At 34.4% G+C, this 25,449-nt stretch overlaps 1 protein-coding gene across 2 annotated transcripts in view; it reads right to left on the reverse strand.

The window, feature by feature from the left end:
• The window catches only part of Pde4b (phosphodiesterase 4B), a 495,117-nt gene that overhangs the window by 336,856 nt on the left and 132,812 nt on the right, over positions 1–25,449 (reverse strand). The window contains exon 1 of one of the 2 annotated variants that reach the window (XM_090334675.1): positions 13,921–14,276. The exons of the other annotated variant lie outside the window; for it this stretch is intronic. Coding sequence (XP_090190801.1) covers positions 13,921–14,156 — 236 coding nt within the window. The 5' untranslated portion in view covers positions 14,157–14,276. Of the gene's footprint in view, positions 1–13,920; positions 14,277–25,449 lie in introns of those variants that run through there. 2 annotated transcript variants of the gene reach the window in all.

The following is a 25,449-nucleotide window of genomic DNA, read 5'->3' on the forward strand; positions in this document are numbered from 1 at the left end:
AGCTACGTCTGGGTTTTTCTGTTTGTGGTACCAAGGAATCAAATTCAGGTCTTTGTTCATGCTAGGCAAGCACTCTACCACTAGTCAGTCCATGCTCCCAGCCCAAGGCATTATAAAAATAGATATAAGGGAGGAAAACAAGATGAGGGGTGGGGGTGGAGGGAGGGAAATGGGGACCAAGACATGAGAAAGGGTATCAATGTATGTGAAATAATGCACCTTCTATCTGGTGAATATAATTTAACCCTTCTATTAATTACAATAAAATATATGAAAAAATTGATATACATGTGTGTTTTCCTTTTTCTTCTGAATGCCTCCATCATGTGAATTTGCAGAACACTGCATGACTTTATTCCTATCATAGTTTATCATATTCTTATCATAATAAATAAAGTCAAGCTAAAAAAGCAGGTAATTACTTGTCCTGAATGATAAAAACAACAAAAAAGCAAGCTTCCAGAAACACATTTGTATTTCCTAGACTTTGGAGACTTGACAAAAATTAAAGCTCAAATCTCTTAAATCTGGAGAAAGTACTATGTTTATAAAGACAGCTCACCCAAAATGTTACAACTTGCAAGGCTGTGTTCAGATGATGCACCTTTTCATGTAACTCCCAATTTCCAGAAACACTCCTAAAAATTCTATTTTCAATGGTTTAAATAAAAACTGGAAACAATGCTATGAGGCTCCAAAGACTTTAGTTTTTTGTTTGGTTTTAATTATTATATTATTTTAAAATAGTGGTACCAAAGAGGTTTCAGCTCAACATGTCAATTCATGAGTATGATGCATCATGACCAAGGTCATCTCTTCCCTTCAATCATTCTTTTTACTGTCATGAGATTTGATCTATCTTAGCAACCATCTTCCAATGATGCACTAGTTCACATAAACAAAAAAAAGTTGGAAATACTTGTTTTAACCTTTATTTGCTTTAAATTGCCAGGAGACAGAATCAAGTTGACCAAAGATGAGGTGAGAAGGAAGTTTTTGTCAGAAAAAAAATTAGTAATAACCTTTATTTTTGCTTTATTCAATAAGAACTCTTGCAAATAGCCAAGAAAAAGAGAGCAATTTGATTTAAATGCTGTAAAGCCACCCAGATAAAGGTTAAATATAATTTCACTGCACTATGTATTAGTCATACGATCTTGTTATCATCTTTCTCCAGGAAGCATGAAAATGATACAAAGACCATGCAGGAAGATAAAATCCTACTCGGACTTTCTCAGTCTCTAACCTAAGTGGACCCACTCCTTTTTCATCAAGGAAATAGGAAGTAAATACTCAAGGTGGTTAATAATGCTTCCCTTTATAAACAACCAACTACACCTGCATCACTGAAGTCAAGAGCATTGTTTTCTCTATATTTGTAAGTTTTCTGTCCAGTAAACTCATGCTTCTGTTCTCATTTTCAACAATGCTTATTAAGATTTCCAAATACCATGGGTAATTAAGGAAATAATGGTCATTCCCGGTCTTACTTGCTGACAAGAAAGTTGAGACTCCTAAAAATTGAATTATTCTCTTCCCCCTAATAATCAACCAATTAATAACACTTCTAGATTTTTTGGCCCCTTTGTGGTCAAGGCCAGTGTTCTAACACTTGAGCCACAGTATCACTTCCGGTTTTTTAATGGTTAATTGGAGTTCCATGATGACATTCTTTCCCAGGCTGGCTTCAAACAGCAATCCTCAGATCTTAGCCTCCTGGGCAGCTAGAATTACAAGTGTAAGCCATTGCCACCAGGCAAATAACAGTTTTTTTAAAGGTGACACCAACATATATGTCTAGATCTTTGACTCAGAATTCAAAGCATACTTTATTATGCAGTCAGGTCATGAGGAAGGTTACTGACTAGAAAACAACCTCAGAGATAGTCTAAGACTTTGAAAAGAACTCTTTCTAAAAAGTTAGTGGAAAATTTATTGCCTTAGTGTACATTTGCATTATTTCATAGTTATTTGATGCCCCTAATAAAAAAGGTACCACATTCGAAGAGTATTTTATTCTTTTAAAGTAGAAATATTATTTTATGGCCAGTAATTTCTGAAAAATGAGTGTGATTATATTCCACAGCCCATAAATTTTGAAAATTGTAAAAATATTTTATTGGAACAAAGACATTGAATACGAAGTTCAAGATAAAATTAATATTCAAGCAGTCTGAAAGTAGCCATTGAAGTTATATTACCGTTACATAATAAAAACCTATTCAGCGAAACTATGACATAAAATATTCAATTAATTAATATGTTATGTAAGCTGTTATAAGAAATCATGAGCTCTGGATACATGAGTGAAGTGCTTAATAATTTCAACCCAATGGGCAGTGATTGCACTAATCAGTTTACTTATATTACTTCAATTGATTTTTATGAACATGTAAGGAAAATACAAAGCAAGTTTGGTGCAGAAATAGAAACCTGGGGATGTCGAAAGTTTTTCCCTAATCAAGGGTGTAATAAAAGGTAGAGTTAGAATTCAAATGCACAGGCATGGAATGTGGCTTAGTGGTAGAATGCATGCCTAGAGTACATGAGGCCCTGGGTTCAATTCCTTGGTACCACATAAATATTAACAATGAATGAAATCACCTTAAAAAAGAAAAGGAAATTTGAGTTCACTGCTCTCTAAACCAGACCACCTGTTTTCCCCCAACTCTGCTCCCCACCTCCTCTCCATGTTGTTTTGCTAAACATGTTAAAACTGTGTTTAAAGGTAAGCTTACATCCAGTTAAGCAGTCTTACAGGCATAAGCCAATGTGACCCCTATGTGTAAATGTGTATATGGAATTCAGTGGTAAAATCTTCATTAATAGTATTGGACTGTTAAGAGAACAACAAAAGACTGGTGTCTTGGGGTTTTTGTTTTTGTGGTTCTGTCTACCCTGATCTTTCTCTAGAGTCTAAATAGTCTTGAGGGTAAGATACACTTTCCTGTATAAACAGCAGAGGCAATCAGCACACTCTGGGATCCCCCACAGTCTGTGCTTGTTAATTTTGGAAAAGAGGGTTAGGAGACATCTTGAGATAAATGAGTTTTAGATGGCACTGGAATTCTTCCCAGGCATTTATACACTGAATCTTATATTGGCTTTTATATGTAGGATCTGAAACAGATGAAGCAACTCTTACGTTTCTTGTTTTCTTTTTCCTTCTTAACTTTCAAGTTTATTGGGGCAAGATAATAGAATGACTCCAGAATTATTCCTTCTAATCTCTTTCACATAGTGACTAATACTGACTTTTTAAATGGCCTCTTGAAATATATTGATAATAACAAAATAAAACCAGAAACTTAGAAGTTTCTTCTAAGAGATTAGAGTTCCTACTGGGTCTTCTAACAATTATTGCATTTTAGTGTAGGTTAGCTTCATTGGGATATATTTTCCTTTTTTCTACTTTTTTTTGCCAGTCCTGGGGATTGAACTCAGGGTTTAAGCACTGTCCTTGGGCTTTCCTCAAGACTAGTGCTCTACCACTTAAGCCACAGCATCACTTCTGGCTTTTTTCTATGTATGTGGTACCAAGAAATCGAACCTGAGTTTTGTGCATGCTAGGCAAGCACTTTACCACTAGGCCAAACTCCCAGCCTGATTCATTGGAATTGTATTCTTAGATGACAATAAATGAATCATATATTGCTTTTACATTATAGTAAATGTTTAAAGTGTAGACATTACAAATGTATTAATTTACATCCCAAAAGAGTTCCTTAAATAGTCCCATTCCAAAACAGACTTGGTTTTCAAAATTAAAATGTAATTTTTGTTTTATCAATTAAGTCTGGCAATAATGTGCATATATTCAGTAAGATAGCAATATTTATGTGTGGCTATTATACATAAAAAATAGCCCTACAGACTTTAATACATTGTCTGATACATGGTATCAGTCTAGACAAGTGATTGTTTTAATTAAATTGACATTTGCAAATATTTGAATATGTCTTCTGTATAAATATTATAAATGAAGAAACTGATGTTTAAGACAACTAATAGCTTAAAATTTTGGAGAAAATCCAGAGAAAACACTTGACATTCAACCTAGTTTCCTTGACTCTAGATAAAGTAACATACAAGAAAGATTCATAGTAAAACTTAAAATCACAATACCATCAAAATTACACAATTATGGAATTAAAGTGTGGTATGAGTACACAAAATCCATTCTAATGACAGATGTTTTAAAGTTCTGGAAAAATAAATCTCATCCCTTTTGAAGAAAAAGTCAACACAGACATACTCTTAGAAATCACACCAAAATCCAACAATGTATTAAAATATAAGCACCTATTATGGATGCTTCTAACTAGAAATTCATTTTAAAAATACAGGGCCACACATTTACTTGTAACTCATCAGTACATTAGTTCTTCACTTAGAAATTTCTATAACTTGTCAAGCACTGCTACACATTACTCTTATCCCCATTCACTTCTCTCTTAAATTGGTATATAGGTACCCAGAAGTTATGGAATCTATATGTGAATCCCCCAGAATTGTTTGAGCCCCTAAAATGACTTACATTGATTTGTTCAAACCCACAACAAGGAATTCCTATGATACAACCATACCTAGTGTCCCTGGAAAGAAATACCTAAGCTTTAATAAAGAAAGCATCCTATTTAAATTTACACTGATATTCAAACATATCTATGTCAAACAAAATTACAAGAATAATGGAGATCTTCAACCTCTCAGTTCAGCAAAGCAAAGACAAAACAAAGCGAAAAGTTCTATGGCTCACATAGTCTTTTCTAGAAAGCACTTTTCTTGTTAAGTAAATTATGGACTCTTCCATGTTCCTTGTGGAAATCCAATAAAAAGCTCAACTTGTTATTCTACTGATAATTTTAGTATTATAAATATTGCATCAGTGAAATACTTTGATAATTAAATGCTCTGATATAGATTATGCAAACATTTTGAAAGCTAAGTAACAAGTAGATCACTTCTTTTTCCCCTCAGTTAATGAGAGATTTGTGGAGCTTTCTTGCACTGAAGCACAAACTGCACTGTCTGATGTATGAAGAATAACAAAATAAACAAATGTTCATTGCTACAGACAAATATTGACTTAACAGCACTGCAGGTTAGGGGTTATGATTTTAACATGGTGGCTTAATTAAACAGGATACCATGTAAAATGTTTGGCCTCTAGTGAGATGCAGTAATTAAACCTGAATCTCCAACATCATAGAACACAAAGTAGGAAGCAAGTTAGAGTAGCTTGCTGATGTAAAGGGAGGAGCTGTTAAGAAATGGATAGAAGATGCTTTCAGAACAACAATTATGAACTAAGCTTTCTTTACTCCTCCTTCATTCACATTAGGCTAAAGGAAGCGTGAGATATAAGACTAAAGAACAGGAAACAGGAATAATAATCATGCTTTCATTAATTATTTTACATAAATATTTCTCAGTTGTCAGTGTTTCTCGTGAGTTCCTGGGATAGAAATCACGACTCGATCCAACTTAGCAATTTAGGTAATGAGGAGTTCCAAAAAAGAAAAGAAAAAGCATAGTTAAAAAAAGAAAAGTCGGAAGTGGTAGAGTGCTTGCCTAGTATTCACAAAGTCCCGCATTCGATTCATACACAGAAAAAGGCAGAAGTGGGGCTGTGGCTCAATTGATGGAGCACTAGCCTTGAGAAAGCCCAAGGACAGTGCTCAGGCCCTGAGTTCAAACCTCAGGACTGGCAAAAAACAAAAACAAAAAACCTAGAGCATATTGTTGGTGCTTGTTGTTAATTGGCTACTTGAGATTTCTCTACATTGCTACTTGAGCAAGAGCCTGAATGGAAGCCTGAATGACATCTATGGTATAATTCTTCTAGGCAGAAAGTAACCAAGAACAAAGGTGGAAGACTTAGTTTGCTGGAGAACAGAAAGAAGGCTCACATGGCTATAAGACAGGAGATGAGGTCAGAGTTAGCTCAAGGCCAGACAATGTAGAGCCTTATAAACCATGATTAGCCTTTCAGATTTGTGTCTAAGAATCATTTCAATGCCCCAAACATTAATGTTGCTAAGGCTTGACAATGTTGTGAAAGAGGAAGCTCTGTTAAATAGAAGCAAAACTGGGATTGTGAACAGAATGCTTAAACTTTAAGAGTCAGGCAGCAGCAAAGTTTTCCAGTTTACCTACAAGCATTTGTCCTAAGAGTCTTCACCATTACTTTATAAAGCCCTTTTAATAATAAGGATCCTTTCCTTTAAAAAATCCAATAAATGAAAGACTGAGAACACTAAAAGGCTAGAGAAACTATTTCTGGACTTAATGATAAAACACTTACTTTGATGAAAGTAATACACTCAGGATAGAAGGCACAAATTTCCACTGGTATGTGATCCAAATAAGCTAACTAGTATTCTGCATTTAAAATACAACACAAAACACTTTTAGTTAATGGAGACTTAGCTAGTAATGTTTTAGCATCTTCAATGTAATTAGAACTCATTATCTGTCAAATGTATGTTCTCCTTTCCCCTTTGCCTAATCACTTCATTTCCTAAGCCATTTTTCAGAATACTTAGAAATTGTCTCTCCAAAGTAAAACCTATATAGAAAACCTATATAAAACCCCCTTCTGCATTTAGCAGTGACTACCCACTGAAGATGTACTAAATAAACCCCAACCCGCATTCATGATATTGGCCTACATGGTATAATTCCAATCAGTGACCACAGCCTTACTTTCTATTTTTCTGCCTTTTTACATCAGTTTCAGAGAACCAGACTTACTTTATCCAGGCTCACAGTGTAATCCCAACCCAGATCTGTAATGATCTGTAATTTAGCAAATTATACTCTAGCCTTTATTCCCTGGCCAATAAAATAGAAATAGTAATATAGGTTAACCTTCGTAATTCAAAATTTCAAAAATTGAAAATGCTACAAAATCGGAAAGTGAGCATCAATATGATACCTTAAGAAGAAATTTACACACTGTGAAACTTTGTTTCACATATAAAATAACTTTGAAATGTTGAATTAATCTCAATGGATGTATATAAGATGAATATGAAAGATAGAATTTCATGTGTTGTCTTGGGTTCATCTTCAAGATGTCTCATTGTAGATATACAAATATTGCAAAATTGAAATTAAGACAATCTGAAAGACTTTTGGTTTGAAATATTTTAACAAGGAATGCTCAGTCTTTAGAACATAATTTACAGGGTTTGCTTAGAGATTAAATCACTAAATACATTTAAAACAGTGCCAAATGCATTGTTAAAACTCAATATATGGGAGCAGATTTTGTTTAATTTTTTTCAAACTTTTAAAAGTTTTGCCTAGTGGTAGAGTACTTGCCTAGTATGCATGAGGACCACGGTTTGATTCCTCGGTACCTAGAAAAAAAGCCAGACATGGTGCTGTGGCTCAGGTGGCAGAGCTTTAGCCTTGAGAAAGCCCAAGGACAGTGCTCAGTACTTGAGTTCAAGCCTCAGCCTGGCAAAAAAAAGTTTATTGTAAAGGTGATATACAGAGTGGTTACAACTGCCTAAGTCAGGTAAATTATTTTATTTCCTTTTTCTTTTTTTTGCCAGTCATGGGCTTCAGCTCAGGGCCTGAGCATTGTCCTTGGACTTTCTCAAGGTTAGAGCTCTACCACTTGAGCCTCAGCACCATTTCTGGCTTTTTTTCTATGTATGTGGTACAGAGGAATCGAATCCGGGTCTTCGTGCACCCTAGGCAAGCACTCTACCACTAGGCCAAACCCCCGGCCCCTTTATTTCCTTTTGAACAGTGTCACTTCCTCTCAATCTCTCCTAGTTTTAGCCCTCCCAGATTCCTTCCCCATCCCAAGTTTTATAGCTCATTTCCAGCACAGTGAAATGATTCACCCCTTGTCCCACCCTTTCCATACTTTCCCTTCCTCTCCCCAAATGAGATAGACTTATATAAGTCTGCACAAGGCTGCAAAGACTACAGAAATAAAAAAACAGCAACAGAATAAAATAAAGAAAGAAGAAACAAACAAAAAGAACTGCAAATGGTGCAATTTAAAAAACCCTCTTGCTTCCATTTCTTAGAATCCATTTTAATAAGTATTATTATACATGATCATATGTATATAGCTATTGAATCCTTTTGATCCTGTCCTGAGAATATTCTCTTTTGTTCTCACTATATGAATGTTTACATTACTGCTTAATTAATCATGTCCAAGTGTAATCACTGATCTTTCCATTGAGATTATTTTGTAGATCTGTAGGTACATTCTAATTATTATAAATGAGAGAAACCAAGCAGCCTATGTTCCTTTGGTTCTGGCTTAGTTTGTTTAGTATAATCTTTTCAAACTCTTTCCATTTCCTTTATTTGTTTCTTTATTATTGTTGTTTATGGCTAGAAAAATGTTCTTTCTGCCATCTCTCCTGGAGACTCATTCATTTTTCAAGACCTAACACAAATGACATCTCTTCTCTACACCTTCTCAAACATACTGACTCATTCTCTTATGATATGACAGAGTATCAAACTTTAATGGTGTTATTCACATTTCATTAATTAATTATTAATTCAAAAGTTTGTCTTCTAGCTAGGTTGTGAGCTCTTTTAGGGATGACTTCCTTCTAATTTTGTATCTCTTAAATCCAAAGTATGGCCTGGGGCATATTAATATGTTTGTTTTCCTATGTATTACTAGCTTTATTTTTAATTGTATTATATGATAAGGGTGTATTTTTAATTGTATTATATGATATAGAGGGGCTATAGATACATTCATCAAGTAGTGGGTACATTACTTCTTGAACATTGGTACCCCTTCCCATGTTTCTCTCCCACATAATATGCTTTCAACAGATTTTTCTTCAATAAATAAACATGTAAAAAAATGGATAGCTCTCAAAATTTTACAATAATACTTGTAAAGAATAGAAAGAAATTTCAAAACAATAACAAACATTAGATTTAGGTAACAAACTAGAACTGCATTGTATATTTCTCTCTACAATAAATATACCAAAAGGGTAATGCTAACCAATATTTACTGTTTGTTTTCTATTCTATTCCAGTTATCTTGTTAAGTATGTCTTTTTCCATTTTTTATTAGCATAGTTATATGGTTTCATTTTGACATGTCCATTTATAAATGCAATATACTTTAATCAAATTCTTCCCTCTGTCATTCTCTCTCCTCTCCTCTCTTCAAACTCAGTAATACTCATTGTTCTTTTTTTATTATTGTGTTTTATTGTCATGGTAATGTATAGAGGGGTTACAATTACATTTGTCAGGTAGTGGTTATATTACTTCTCGAACATTGATACCCCTTCTCATGTTTTTGTTTTCCTTTCCCTCCCCCACATACAAACATACAAAACAATATTTTTTTTTTTTTGCCAGTCCTGGGCTTGAGCTCAGGGCCTGAGCACTGTCCTTGGACTTTCTCAAGGATAGAGCTCCACCACTTGAGCCTCAGCACCACTTCCGGCTTTTTTCTATGTATGTGGTACCAAGGAATCGAACCCAGGTCTTCATGCATGCTAGGCAAGCACTTTAACCACTAGGCCAAACTCCCGGCCACAAAACAATATTTTAACCATACTCACACTCCTTTCTCTTTGTTGTTCGTGTTCCCGCTCCTACCAATCCAACTCAGGACATGTTTCACCTTCCTAATATTCATTTTATTAATGTGTGTGATGATTGTTCAAAGCAACTTCATCATAATATCTCATCCATGTGTATGCAGTACTTTAATTAGATTGACCCCACTTATCTACTCTTGCTTCCCCTAAGCAAGAGTAGTACCCCTACTATTCATTAGATTTCAATGAGTTTTGTTTGTCTATCTTTATTCCCAGATGCATAGAATTGTAGTATTTCTAACCCTCTAGGACTCTCATCTTCCTCACCCTTCTAATTCCCTCAGTCATTCCTGTGATTGCGAATTAGTTATACACACAAATGCATACGTATATGTGTATGCATATATAATCACGTGTATATTTGCATATATATTTGTCTTTGCTTTTTTTTCCTTCTGAAGCAGGCTTGCAATAATTAGTATTAGGCTCATCACTTCCATCTGTTGTGCTTCTTTATGACCGAATAGTACTCTTTTTCTCTAGAGTATAATGCCTTTAAGTATTTTTAAAACAATGGAGCTGGTATTCACTTAGGATTCCTAATTTGGAAATTTGATGTAGTGGCTCCAAGTGAAAGTAATGAATAATGAACTTGAAAAACTTAAAAGAAGCTAAAGCAATTGAAATAATTATATATATATATATGTATAATATTGAGAACCAAACTAGAAAACGGAAATAAGGTAATATATGTGAACATTCTAGTAAAAGATATAAAATGCAGAAGGTGTTGGAATACACACAGATCAACTGAATGTCTTTCTTTTTTGTTTATATCCATGCAAAATTATATATATTGAGTGAATAACAAAAGAAACCCTTGGGACCAGTTGATAATGATCTCTATATTCATGTGGATTGCTATAAGGTTTTTAAATATCTACTGGGGGCATACTGCATAAAAGTTATATGGGCTGATTACGACAATGAAGTTTCCAATACCTAGGCTATGAAGCAGTACAACTGTGGACTGATTGAGCTAATAGCAAGTTTTCTCTCCATCACAAAAGTAAGACAGATTCCTATATGTCAAAGATGGAGTAATTGCGCTTCAGCCCCAAACTGAAAAGACAGCAAAATAATCACTGAAATTCCATCCAGACTGGGGGCTAAATATTCTAATTAGTGACAACACATTGAATATTTACTTTTCTTCAGATATTTTGAAAACAATACCAGAGTTTGAATTTGATGTTTCCTAATTCTTCTGTCATTAGCCTATCCTTCATAACTTGGCTTTTCAAAACCAGAATAGCACATTCATCTGAACAAATCTACAAATAACTAAAAATTTAAAAACCAAACTGATTTGCAGATATAAACTACTTCTTCTGCATTGTTTAGTTTCATCATGAAAATTACTTTAATTTTGATGCTGAAATCCAAACAATCAATTCTTCTTAAAAGAAGTTTACTCTCTACTACAAAGTAATAACATGTTTTTGGCAACTTCTAAATACATATCTTGGAATTATTTCTAACTCAAATGTATGTTTTAGAAAACACCAAACATTTATCATGAAAGTCTGGTTCCATTGTATTACAACAGAGTCAAAATTAATGCTGTTATGTCCCTATTTCCTCATGTAACTATTTCACATGCTGTGCAAAAGAAGCAATACATACTTTCAGGATATTGAAACAAAAGCCATATAATGAATGATTGTTGTCCTTAATGTACTATGTTGTCTCTCATCTCCTTTGCTGTCCCTTGGTTATCTCATATTGTTATAGTATCTCACTTTGTTATCTGATATATTGAATTTATTTGTATTTGGTTATTTGAAATTTGATAGGGAAGGGGGGAAAACCAAGATGGGTGGGGAGTGTGGGGGGGGAGAGAAATGGGTACCAAGACATGTGAAAGGGTATCAATGTATGTGAATTAATGCACCTTCTATCTGGCAAATATCATGTAACCCTTTTACTAATTACAATAAAAAATGCAAAAAAAAAGATTTGGAGGAAAAATTGAAATACAGAAGATACATGTCTATTTTCCAGAAAATGACACTTCCATTGTATGTTTCATGAAAATACATTTGAGAAATGTTAAACACATAGTGAGATTAAAAATAGGAATAAATGTAGATTTAATCAAGAGCTAGAAGAAAAGTAGACTATAGCTATACTAAGAAACATGAGCATGGAAGTGTATGAGTTGGTAAGAAAATGGAAGAAAATGAATCATAGTCCTAGCTGAAGTTATTTTACACATAAAATGATTAATGAACTCTAAGTCTATACTGTGTTACCATGTTAATAAAGTCATACACTTACTTTTCGGTAATTTTTAACTCATCTGATTTTTTAAAACTCATTAGCATAAATAACCTCAAATATCATTAAATTGTTCTTTTTTCAACTTACTGCAAGAAAAATTTGTATAATGCATGAGTAAAATTATCTCTTTAATCATCCTAAAATTTGGGTTCCTTTGAAAAGAAAAAAATAACTCCAGTATTTATAGTTCTATGTTCCTAGCACATCAAAAATCTATTCTAAGAAAAAGAAAGGTCATGTTATTATATGCAGAGAAAAGAAATTCTACATTAAGGAAGATATAAGCAACTTTTTCAGGTGAATCTTTTGTAAAATCTTAAAATGAAATCATTTTTGGTCAAAATAATAGTTTAATATTGACTTGACTAATAAGACCAGTGTCTATTTATTGATTATTTGTATATTTTCTAAAAAGGAGCAAATTTGCTCCTTTTAGGGGAACTAAATAATAATACAGTTATCTTCTATTTCATTTTACCATTCAGCAAACATTATCAAAATATGCAAAAGTCAGGGATTGAATAAGGCATGAGAGACAAGACTTCCTCAAGTCAAAATATACTTTCCTATGAAACCTGCCTTTTGAAAAATGCTAAAACCATTGATAGGTTTACAAAATACAAATCATGTGTGTTCTACAGGCAACAGATTCCAATTAAATAATGATGTTTAATTCACACATATAACCAAAGCATTCTCCAATAAAATGGGTACATATAGTGCACAGTCAGAAAACTGTATCTAGCCAGATACAGTATATGTTGGGTAAATATTTGGTGTCCATCAAGCCAAAGGCAAGCTACATCTTTTGATGGTTAACTTCTTTTTACTAACACTCCACACATTAGATTAGGAAACAAATATTATAGATGAGTATAAAATAATACTAGTAAATATTAATTCTTATTATCAGCTTATAATTTTGATCTAGCATAGGACACAAAAATTACTGTTGGAATTATTTTTTTTGCCATTCCTGGAACTTGAACTCTGGGCCTGAGCACTACCCTTGGACTTTCCCAAGACTAGACTTGAGCCACTTGAGCCACAGCACCACTTCCAGCTTTTCTCTTTGTGCATGCTAGGCAAGCACTCTACCATTAGGCTAAACTCCAAGCCCTAGAATTATTTTTAAGAGCTACTCACCCCCTTTTTGGTATGGTCTTTTAGAAACAAAGAAGAAACATAGATACCCACTTTTGAAGGGCACCTTAATCTAGGAGAAAATATGACCTTTAGAGAAATGTGAGGTTGTCTAAATCTGGCAAGTCAGTATGACTTAATTTTACTGTGCCTTTAAAAATTATTTCATTACTACACTGTTTAAGGAGAGCACTGTCATCTATTTACATTCCTTGCAAAATATATGTCAAAGGTGACAGAATCAGTACAATTTTTACAAAGGGTTCTTGGACTAATTGACATAAGTTTATCTGTCTATAAATTTAAAGTAACTTTTCTAAAACAGGAGACTCTTAAAGACAAAGAAAAGTAATTAACTGTGCTATTTCAGAAGAAGAAATTTAGTTTCTTTTTCTTCAAGGAATGAAAAGATAAAAGTCAATATATCAAAACCTCACTGGTTTGCAGGCTATAAACCCAGTGATGCAATAAATTAGTTTTTATACATTGCCTTAAGAAATAAATTAGAACCAAGCTAAAAACACTATTTCTTATGCCCCCAAAACACTATTAAAAAATAAAAAGAACTATGACAAATAAAGCAAAAAAATCACCTATCACTACAATAGAAGCTAAACAAAAATCTGACTTTTAGAGATTATTTTACTCCTCCATTATCTAGAATGAGCTATGTAATTGGCTAAGCAGTAATTTCGAATTCTCATTTTTCTGCAAACAGCAAGTACAATGAGAAATTAGTACCCAAGGCATTCTTCTGCTCTCTCTCTATTCCTGTTACAAACTTGTGGTATGTGTTTGGAACAAAATTAAGATGCATTGCCTGCATTTCTAAATCACTGCTGCCAATACAGTAAAACACCTCCAAGTCCCATCATCTTACCACGTATGTGCCACAGTGAAGCGACGGCGTTGACGAATGCTTCTATTCACCAACAACTTTCTGAAAAAGCATGGTGAGTTCCTTGGCGAACTGCGTGGAGAAATTTTGGGAGATGTAGGTCGGTTTCCCGGGATTCTCGGAAGCTCAAGTTCTAAGTGCATTTGCTCCTTGAAAGTCTTGATGCAAACCTCAGAATCAGAAGCAAGAAGTTCCTTTGAAGAATTTTTTGCTGTCATGTCTTGTATGGAGTGCTAGCTCTCACCATTCAAAACAAAAACCACACACATAACAGCCAGAGCTGCTGGTTAAAAAGCTGATCAATTTGCAAACTCCACTTGCATTGGGGAAGCTCGGGGCTTCAATTTTGGAGCTGCTCAGAGCAAAAGCAACAACATACTGGAAGAATAGCAAGTGAGGCTGTCACAAGGAGCTTTGTAAGGCTGGCTTTGCCTCTGAAAAGATGCCAAAGTGCTTCCTATGTCAGTAGCCTCCTTGTGGATGATGTTTGTCTGCAAGCTACACACTGACATTCACTGAATTCATTCAGCTGAATATATCAACTCATGAATATTCATAAGGACTCCTGATAAATCCTTTATGCATATACATTGCTCAAAAATCCTATCGAACAAGCTGCATTCACTAGGGGATGGTAAGTAAAACCTAGTGACCTAGTCACTAGTTTTGTTTGCACAAAGAGCTGAACCGGAATTCATCCAGTATGTGCAGTGGTGAAAGTCTTCATTCAGAATTATCTAGTTCTGTAATGCAAATGGTAACTCCACCTACCAAATGCTATTGGCCCAGGATTATTTAAACAACTGCACTCTGTTTTCCCCCTTCTAAACAGTCTCCACAGCTCATATTTTCACTGGATTTGTGAGACTACTGTCTTCAAGACAGTTAAAGCTGATTAAATCAGAGATTGTCAGAAAGCCTAGCTAAAACAGTCTTCCAAATTCCACTTCTGAATCTAAAAGCTGATTTGCTGAAGGTTTTGTTTTTTAATCTTCCCTTCTCCAGAAGATCCAAAAAAGCATCAATAAAAAAAAGTCAGTGAGCAGCAAAACACTGAATTTGGTTCATTCTCCCAAGGAATTGAAAATCTAATTTTTCATTTCAACAAATACTACCCTCATTTTTCTATTAAGGCTCACTGTAGCTGAGTTTCTCTCAGCAGGTACTTGATGGTAGAAGCAAAGCATTTTGAGAGCAAAATCATCCCCAAAATGACATGGAGGTAACAACTGAGGAAAATGAGTGTTTCCAGGTAAAATCTAGAGTCCAAGGTTAAGTCCTGTGTGTGTGTGTGTGTGTGTGTGTGTGTGTGTGTGTGTGTGTGTGTGTGTATGTGTGCAGTAGGTACACACAAAGCCCATTGCATGCTGTAGGATTCTGATTGGATATATGTACTTCATAGGGCATCAATTTTATTCACAAAGATTCCGAGTGAGACATCTTGGGCAGGAAAGCCTCAGTCCAAAAGTAAGTTAGTATAACCTAACATTTTACTTAGCATAGTAATACAACTTCTAGGCTTTCAAAGGAAGATGGAAGTAGAAGAAATGTCATAGTGCTTGAAGTTTTTGGATGCAGTGAAAAGTCTCTTCCAGCAAATGATTGTCAGTTACATCTCAAATTAATTTGATAAAACAGAAAGAAGGCTAGTTGGGCAAGTGAAAGGAAAGGAATGATTAATAGCAGAATGTCAGTGAAAAGGGAAGAGATTCAGCTTCTCTGGTAATGCGTGAGTCTTCCAGCCTTAGAAAATCATTCTTACATGTCACACATTCCAGCTAAAGAATGGTAAATGGTTAAAGGCTAAATAAGAGCAGACTATTGTCTACTTGTGGGAACAAGCAGATCCCATATCTACCCATTGGGAACTGATTCAATCATAATAGGAAGCATTTACAGGACAGATTTACAAATACTGTATAAATATTGATAAGAACACCTATCAATATTTAAATGACATACATTAGGAACAAAATCACAGTCATAGAGCTTTAGATTTACAGAAAGCCCTAGTAAAATTATATTCAGCAACTCATTCTAAGGACTAGGAAATCCAGCTAGAAAACTGAATTGAGTAGTCCCAAATCATATTGGCAACTGATGTTATCATTAACTTAAAGACTATTTCCTGATTCCCAATAGAGTGATCCTTTAATTCAATTAAAACCTTGTACTTCTGTACAGTTAGGCCCTAGTACATGTGTTTTAATAATTAAGATTTTTTATTGTCTTATTTGAGGAGACAGATTGTTAATAATACTCTAAGAGAAAATAAGATTAATGATCTTTATTGTTTACTGTATCATGAAATAAAATCTGAGTCTTTCTACCATAATAATGTGAAATTATATACTATTCAGTGTGCTTTCTTAACAGAAAAATAAGATAGCACTCTTGGGTTCATTCCCCAGTACCAAAAAAGAAGAGACAAAAAATTAATTAATTAATTAAATAGCAATTGGAAAAAAGGTATTCATCACACCTAACAAACACCAAAGCTAACAAAATACAACAAACACTTTACAAATCTCTTCCAAAATATACTATGATATACTTCACAACTGAGATTTAGTTGTTTGTAAACTGGGGTTTGAATAAGAAAATATTTATATAAATTTAACTAAAGCAGCCCAATAAGACAGTTAAAATTATTTTCTGACTCTTCATTGCCAATTCAAAGGGTTTTATGTGGCATCTCACATTACTGTTTTTGCTTTACATAGTACCTCTGCGTCTCAGTTAAAGAGGCTTTGAAGAATCATCCCAAATACAAATTCTTACAACTATGTAAAATCTGCTAACTCCATCTACACTACAAAAAGTTCAGGAATGCCAGAGAGAATTGATGAAATTCAAAAGGAAAAAAAGAAAAACACTTTGAAGCCTGAGTTCCTTATCACTGAGATAACAGGAGCATGCACATTTAGAGAAAAATACAAAAATTCTTTTTCTTTTTTAAGTGTTGCATGTCCTCCTCAAAAAGACACTAGGCCAAATTCTCAAATCCAAGATAAAACTGGACCTGAGTCAAGTGATAGAGAACTTGAATTTGAGGCACTGGGTTCTGTTTCCAGTACCTGTACTGGAAGAAAAATGAGCCAGCACAGTAGCTCTTGCTTATAATCCTAGCTACTCATGAAAGCTGAGATCTGAGGATCAAGGTTCCAAGCCAGCCTGGGCACTAAAGTCCAAGAGACTCTTATCTCCAATTAACCACTAGAAAACAGGAAGTGGCCCTGTGACTCAAGGAACAGGGCAGTAGTCTTAAGCTGAAGAGCTCAGGGACAGCACCCAGGCCCAGATGACCACACCCCCACATGACCACAACCACCACCACCAACAACAAAAAGAATCTGGAGACAGATAATAAAAGATATTAAGAAAAAGTATATAACGGCTGAGTGAATGAAAACAGCCTACTATGTTTCAGCAAAGTATAGTATGCTGTGGGAGAGAAAACAGAATTTATGTGTCCTGTGTGCTAGCTTCCTATCACAGAGACAAAACACCTAATATAATCAGCTAAAAAAGAGTTTAGGGATTGTGTCTATTGTCTTTGGGCCCATGAGAAGCTAGTGTATTATGGTGAAAAACAAAACAAAATGAAACACAACACACACACACACACACACACACACACACACACACACACACACATCATTAGTGATGCAGCCTCTTAACCTCATAGAACAAAAAGCAAAAGCCAAAGTGTGGCTCTGGGGTCTCAACAAGCAAGACACTACACAATGATTTAACTTACTTGCATTAAGCTCTACCTCCTGTATCTTTCACCAGGTCCGGATAAAATTAAAGACTGGTGACTAATCTGGTGGAGGACATTTAAGACCCAAACTATAATATCCCGTTCATTGACTAAGAAGGATCTAATGAATAAAATGAACCTTTCCTGTCCAAACATACTTTTTAGCCATGACACTTCAGAAGGAAAAGTAAATAATTCTCAATTTATCAGTGTACAAATCCTTCCTTTGAGAATTCAAACTAAGCAATGTTTTACTTATCAAATAATAAAGTCTAAAAACTTTCAAAAACATACTAATAAAGAATAAAGTCACATAGACACTAAAAATGATAAATACTATGAAAAAGTAAACATATTAGTGTTTGCTAAATTGAAAAGGCCAACAAATTACAAATGTTTTAAATGTTTTTTAATAGTCAATGGCCTTATAATAAGTTACTTTAGATGAAAATTATTATGTTCTTTATTTAATGTTCATAGAACTCTAAAAGCTCTCATGGAGTATATTTTCTCATAGAGACAAATTTTGTAATTCATGATTATAAAACCAGTCTTTCTTATTCAGTTTTCATGAATGTGTGTGCACGTGTGTCAATCCTATAGGGCATAGACACTGTTCCGGAGCTTTTATTGTTATTGTTGTTTGTGATCTTAAGATCTCAGCCTGCTGCATGATTAGGATTACAAGTGTGAGCCTTCAGTACTTGGCAAAACAAAATATTTTAAAGACAAACTAATTGTGGTTTGTGTATAGTAACCTAATAACACTAAAGTCAAATAACAATGTTCAACTTTTCTGTCAAAAAAATCTGGATATTTGCAAAGCAGGCACTCAGAGTTTGGGAATGTTTTATACAATTTTTTTCAATTTTTAAATTATGTTTAAGTAGTTGTACAAAGGAGTTGTAATTTAACAAAGCAGTTTGTGACTATATCTTGATCAATGTCACCCGTTTCAACATTCTCAAAGCATTTTTAAAGAAGAGACTTAAGAATAATAATGTTAACTGTTCAATTATTAAATATATCTCTATTTTGCTTCCTAAGCTAAGACAATACCCTTTCTGAGTGATCCTGTTAGACTCTATTCAATTAAAGACACATAAATTCACAGGTAGGCAATGAGAATACAAGGGCAAGACACAGCACCAATAGCCTTTTCTAAACATATAAAACAATAGACACAAAATCACATCTAACTGTATCATAACAAATTATAATTTTTGCATTTTTTCCATTGCAGTTTTAAGAAGTGGAGCCAGAGAATTTTTCTATGATTGAAAAAAAAAAGAATATACAGCTGAATAAAAATAGCTGTTTATCGATTTTAGAAAAGTACCACTAATTAACATCTCATTTGTCTCCACAATTTTTTTTGCCAGTTCTGGACCTTGAACTGTGGACCTGAGCACTGTCCTTGGGATTTCTCAAGGCTAGAACTCTACTACTTGAGCCACAGCATCATTTCCAGCTTTTTTCTATGAACGTGGTACCGAGGTACCAGTTCGAGGCATTGAACTGGGTCTTTGTGCATGCTAGGCAAATACTCTACCATAAGGCCAAACTCCCAGCCCTACCCCCACAATTTTTGTTAGCATCAGTTAGATTCATTTTGACTTCTCGATGTGTGCATATAATATAACGATGTATATATACAATGTAAGCCCCTAACCGGTAGCTCTTAAGAATAAGAAACCTGGAGACCAGGAGTTTAGCCTAATGGTAGAGAGCTTGTCTACCATGCACGAAGATTTGAGTTCGATTCCTCAGTACCACATACACAGAAAAAGCTGGAAGTGGTGCTGTGGCTCAAGTGGCAGAGCACTAGCCTTGAGGAAAACCCAACAGCAGTGCTCAGGCCCTGGGTTCATGCCCCAAGACTGGTGAAAAAAAGGAATAAGAAATTTGCCAGTGTCCAGTGGCTCACACTTGTAATCCTAGCTGCTCAAAAGGGTGAAATCTGGATTTGAATCTAGCCCATGAAAGAAAGACCTTGATACTCTTATGTCCAACTATCCACCAAAAAAATGGAGAAGAGGAGGTATGACTCAAGCAGTTGAGCTCTACACTTGAGTAAAAACCTTAGAGACAGAATCCATGCCCTGACTTCAAGCCACAGGATGTATAAAAATAAATTTAAAAAAATTATAATCTTTGGGGAATGTATTAAGTGGTAGACACCTTGCCTAGTATGTTGAAACCTTAAACTTGATATCAAGCACACACACACACACATACACACACACAATTACCAAAGTATAAATTAATTACTTTGGTTTCATTAGCTTTCTACCAAATATATTAAAAAGAATTTAATTTTTTATTTTTTGTGGAAAGAATTTTAAACAAATGTTTAAAATTTATCTTCCTAAGCATATCATACACATACTGTTTAAGTTCCTTGTTAGATATCTACTATAAGATACTCTAGTGTTTGTTTGACTGCTATATACTACCATATTTCTAGAATGTGAAGCTAATAGTAGACATTTAGTATGTGCGACTGTGTATCATTTTGCCCATTTTTAGAGGCAATTCAATACTCTAACACCCTTCCAACTCTATTGCATCCATCTCACTATACTACAGCAGTGCTATTTCACTTCTATTCATATGGTGCTATTGAATTGTGTATCATATGATTCTTAGAAATCAAGAAAGGACTCTCAGTGCCTTCTCAACACTCCAGGGAAAAGTTGCAAGGTATATTCCATGACCTGCATAAGCCTTCTGAGGACATGTTATCCCTGGCTTACCTTCCTTCCTTCCCTTTTCCTCCTTGACTGAAGATGTCCTGCAATTTTCCTTTTCTCCTGGGTAAGTACACAGTTTGTTTCCTTATGGCCTTCCATCATTTGCCCAAGCAGCCTTTGACTGGTTAGATCTTCCCTGCTTAAAACTGGAACCTCTGTATGGTACTTTACTTTTTCCACAGAACATTCATCATTAAATAAAATAAATAGTACTTAAATTACCTATGATCTATCTATCTTGTCCTCTTCGAATTTAAGCTGAAGGGAAGGGCTTTACTTGTTTCATTCCTACAATCTCAATTCCAGATCAGCACTTGCATAGTAAACTGTAAAATAAAAATTGAGTGAGTAAATAGCTAATATCTCAACACAAATGAAAGAGAAAATAAATCAAACAAACATGAATAAACTTTCTCTCCAATCTTAAAGAAAGGGAGAATGTTTATCATTTTATGATTACTTTTTATGGTGCTGGTCCTGGGGCTTGAACCCAAGGACTAGATGTTGTCCGTTCAACTCAGGGACAGGATTTATTCATATGTTAAAAGCTTAAAGGTTAAAAAGTTACTAATATAATTTCAGCTAAGTATAGATCATTTTAGCCAGTTGTCCAGTCACACTTTTTATACTTTCTCTAAAACCCAAGCTTTCATTTGTTTAAATATAGCTGGGCTGAAATTTTCTTCAAATTCTCAGGTTCTGGTTTTTTTTTTTTTTGCTTAACAACTTCAATTTAACTCTCTCCTTTCACATTTTACTATAAACAAAGGAAGAAAGCAGAGTGCTTCCAATACGTAGAAGTCTGAACAGCAAAAATATCAAATTAATCACTTGCTAATCTACATTTCATAAAATGAGCCTAATTATGCCAACTTCTCATCTTTTTTATAATGATAATCTTTTCTTTAGTTTTCCAATACATTATTTCAATCTATGACTTTATCTGAAGCACCTCAAATTTGTATTTTCCTCATAGTCTCCTCAAGGAAATGAAGTGGTTTTTTTTTTAAATTGTTGTTCTATCAAGTATTTCAGATTTATTCTATTCAAGTCCAAAGGCATTTCCACATGTAAAGCATTTATTACACTAGAATCCTACTTCTTTCTTGGAAGCATTACCAATTGAATAGCTTAAGCAGCAGAAATATATTGTCTCACAGATCTGGAGGCTAGACATCTAAGAACAAAAAACTCTTCAGGATTGAGGTGTTTTTTTGTTTGTTTTGTTTTGTTTTGTTTTTCCTTAAGACTAATAATAAAACTTGGATTCAGGCCTTTCTCAGCAGCAAGAATGGAGGTTGTGGAGGAGAAAAGAGAATGCATCTATAACATACAAACTCTCAGCTTAATTTAAATTTTGTTCTTAAATCTATTTGCCAGTGATTGCATTCTTTTTGTTCATATGTTTTTATTGTAATTAATAGAGGGGTAAGAGTTATATTCGCCAGATAGAAGGAGTATTACTTCACACATATTGATACCCCTTCTCATGTTTTTTGTCCCCTTTTCCATCCCCAAACCCCTCCCCTCATTTTGTTTTCCCCCCTTCCCTTTCCTATTTCAAATAAACACATAAACATATATACAATATACCAGATAACAAGGTAAGATACTGTAACAACATGAGAATAACCAGTGGACAACAAAAGAGATGAGAAATAACACAGTACTTTAGGAACAACATTCACTCATTATATAGCTCTTGTTTCCATATCCTGGAGGTCCTTTCATTTAGCCTCATCCTATATGGCCTTACGTATCTAGGTTTTGAGCTATTGTAATCCTCTGCTAGGATAGTCCAAGTTTTGTACTAATTATTGCAAATGAGGAAAACTATTGAGCCTATGTTCTTTTGATATCACATTCTTGAATACTTATTTGTTAAACTTGATATTTGAAATATGGATGTGAAAAATCAATGTTAATAAAATCTTTAAAAAAACAAAAAATATGTCATTTAATCATTTATTATTTAAATGAAAAAAATATAGATATGCTCTAAATAAAAATGTTGTTTATAAGCCAGGAGTAGTTGCTCACACCTATAATTCTAGCTACTCAGGAGGCTGAGACCTGAGGATCAAGGTTCAAAGCCAGCCCTGGCACAAAAGGATCTGAGACTCTTATCTCCAATTAACCTGGCGAAACAGGATGTGAGGCTTGGCTCAAGGGTAGGGCAGTGCCCAGGCCCCATGACCCACAAAAAAAAAAAAGAAAAGAAAAATGTTGTTTCTACAAACTCACGTCAATTCTATGTCCTATCCTGAGACTAGAATCCTCCACACATCCCCATATATATATATATATATATATATATATATATATATATATATATATATATATATCAGGACTACACTGAGGAATTTGAATATGTGACAAAAATTGAATTTTCTCTGGCAGTAAATTAATTTTATTAATGATATTTTTTAAATAAATGTATCTAAATTCTCTTTTATCAATCCTAACCCAATTAGGAAGGAAATTGTCTTAATATGCCTTAGAATGTTGATTCATTTGTAGGTAAAAATTAGAATTTATTTGGCCTTCATGTGTTGCTAAAAATCTAGAAAATTTTCTTCTATATCATCTTTATTTTCTTATCTTATTCAAGATAGAATACTACAGTATAATTCTATATCTAACTCCTTTTACTTTCTATAGAAACTCCTGAGACTTTGGGAGAGGGGGTTGATTCAGAGGATAATACTTAATTCTCCTTAGCATCATTATTAGACATCAGTGAGATATTAAGTCTCATTGATTTGGTCAACTCTTTGCTGAAATTTGAAAATTTTTAATCCGTGATTCATTAGCAACAATCAGTAGTTTAATTTTGTTTTAAAAATTGCATAGGCTAAGAACTAGGTGGTTATCAATTCTTCTTTTGTCTAATCTCCTTAATGTTTTCTTCATTGTTTAATGCAGATGAGATTTCTGAAGACATATGCTACTTCACACCAACTATCAAAGTAACACAGAGGCTTTCTGATTCTTCTTTCTGTCTCTGCCTAGCACCACTTCTGGGTTTTGTGTCTGCATTTACTGACAGATATTAGGATTTCTCAGTGGGAGAAAAATATAGGAAGAAGTAACAATGTTTAAGAAGTAATATACCCTCTACCTGATGAATGTAAGTGCAACCCCTCTGAACATCACCCTAACAATAAAATAACATTTTAAAAAATATATCCATTCAAATGCTATGTGCTGTAGTCAAAATGTGAAGGAATTCAAAGTAAGTCATCTTGAGAACACAAATGAGATGCAAATGAAGAAAAAAGAAATGCCAATACTCCCTTCATAACAAGTGATTTATATTCTAAAAGTAGAGCCTCTGATTACAGTTGTAGATTCCATAAGATTTTTTACAGCTAAGAAAATGTGCCCCTCAAGGCACAGATCCAAACTTCTGAATCGTGACAGCAACAGCTGAAGACTAAAGATAGACAGTCAAAACACCATTTTCTGTACATTTTCAGTTGTTTAAAAAGCAGTTACAGTACATTATGTATAAGTTCTATTATTTTAACCTCACTAGGAAAAAGCTTTATAAGAGGAGCTTTCATTTTATGCCTTCATTATAGCCTCAGCTCTTTTTAATTGATAAATATCTCTGAATATATAAGGTGTATAGTAGCCATTAGCAATGCGCTTACATTTTGAAGATAAATGTTGACTGCATGTGGCCCCTTCACATGGTCAAGTACAGGACTTCTCAGGGACTACTTGCTTTTACCCTTTCCTGGAAAGCACTTTCTCTGTGTCTTTCTATGTCTCTCTGCTTTTTCCTTCCTCTATATATTCTGTTCATATGTCTTCCACTCAGGGAATCTTTTCTCCCTCTCACCTTGTGAAGTTTTGCTTTTCCTTCTGCTTCTCACACTCTTGGGTATTACTATGGTCTGACACTCCCCATTATAATAAAAGTCCTATGAGGACTGTAGTCTGCAACATTTTACACACCACACTAACTTCAGCACCTATAATAGTGCCTGGCATCTGGTAGATATTCAATAAATGTCTGCTTAATAAAGACAGCTCTTGTAGTGAAACTACAGGAGCATGCACTCTGGGCTCTCATTCAGCACCATCTGCCTCCTTCTCGGCCCTGTCAACCAACTTCCTAGGCAGTTTCATTTCTATAACCACCAAAGAAAGATGCTGAAACACACACACAGAATGATAGACTATAGGTCAGGTGAGGCCTTGGCTTAAATTCACCACTACTTATGGCCTTTTAGTCACCACTGCTGACTGTTCATAGGCCAAGACATATTGTGGCTCTCCATTCCTTAGGGAGACAGAAAGCAAAGCAGAGGTAAACTTGTGACCTTCCCAGTTTTGTAGCGGCATCACTACCCATCAAGATTGGCTGCTACAGATAACACAATGGTAACACTGTGTTCTGAGAAATGATTCACAGGAGAAACAGGAGCTCAGCCAAATGCAGGAAGGCAATCTGTACAGAGGACTGTAAGCTGAGAGGGATTTCTCTGGATTTCCAAATAGGAATTTGAGAGACAATTTGCTGCCCTATGGTCACATGTAGAAGACCAAGGATCTATGAATTCTTATCACTTCTTTTTTTGAAAAAGGAGTTCTGATAAAAGGCTTCATTTCAGTAAATCAATCAAAATGTTATTTGCATTAAGTTTTCACAAAATGCTATTTAATTGCTATTTTTTTCATTGTTCAGTCAGTATTACAGAAAGGGGAGGAGGTGGTGGTGGTGATGATGACAGTGATGAAGATGATGATGATGATGATGATGCTGCTGATGATGTTGATGATAGCAAAAACTAGATAAGCAAGCCAAATACAGCAGAGATAGAATGGTAAACACGTGTAGTGAGGAATACTATTTAACAGGATTTTGAAAAACACCTATTGAAACTCCAGATGAAGAAAAATGAATAAGATGCCAAGATGAGAAACCTGTACATCTGCATAAAATTCTAAATGATTCAGTATTTGAAATGCTGAGCTTATTGTCAC

The sequence above is a fragment of the Megascapheus bottae genome, chromosome 6, assembly GCF_031878675.1.
Source record: "Megascapheus bottae isolate mThoBot1 chromosome 6, mThoBot2.hap1, whole genome shotgun sequence".
Taxonomy (NCBI): domain Eukaryota; kingdom Metazoa; phylum Chordata; class Mammalia; order Rodentia; family Geomyidae; genus Megascapheus; species Megascapheus bottae.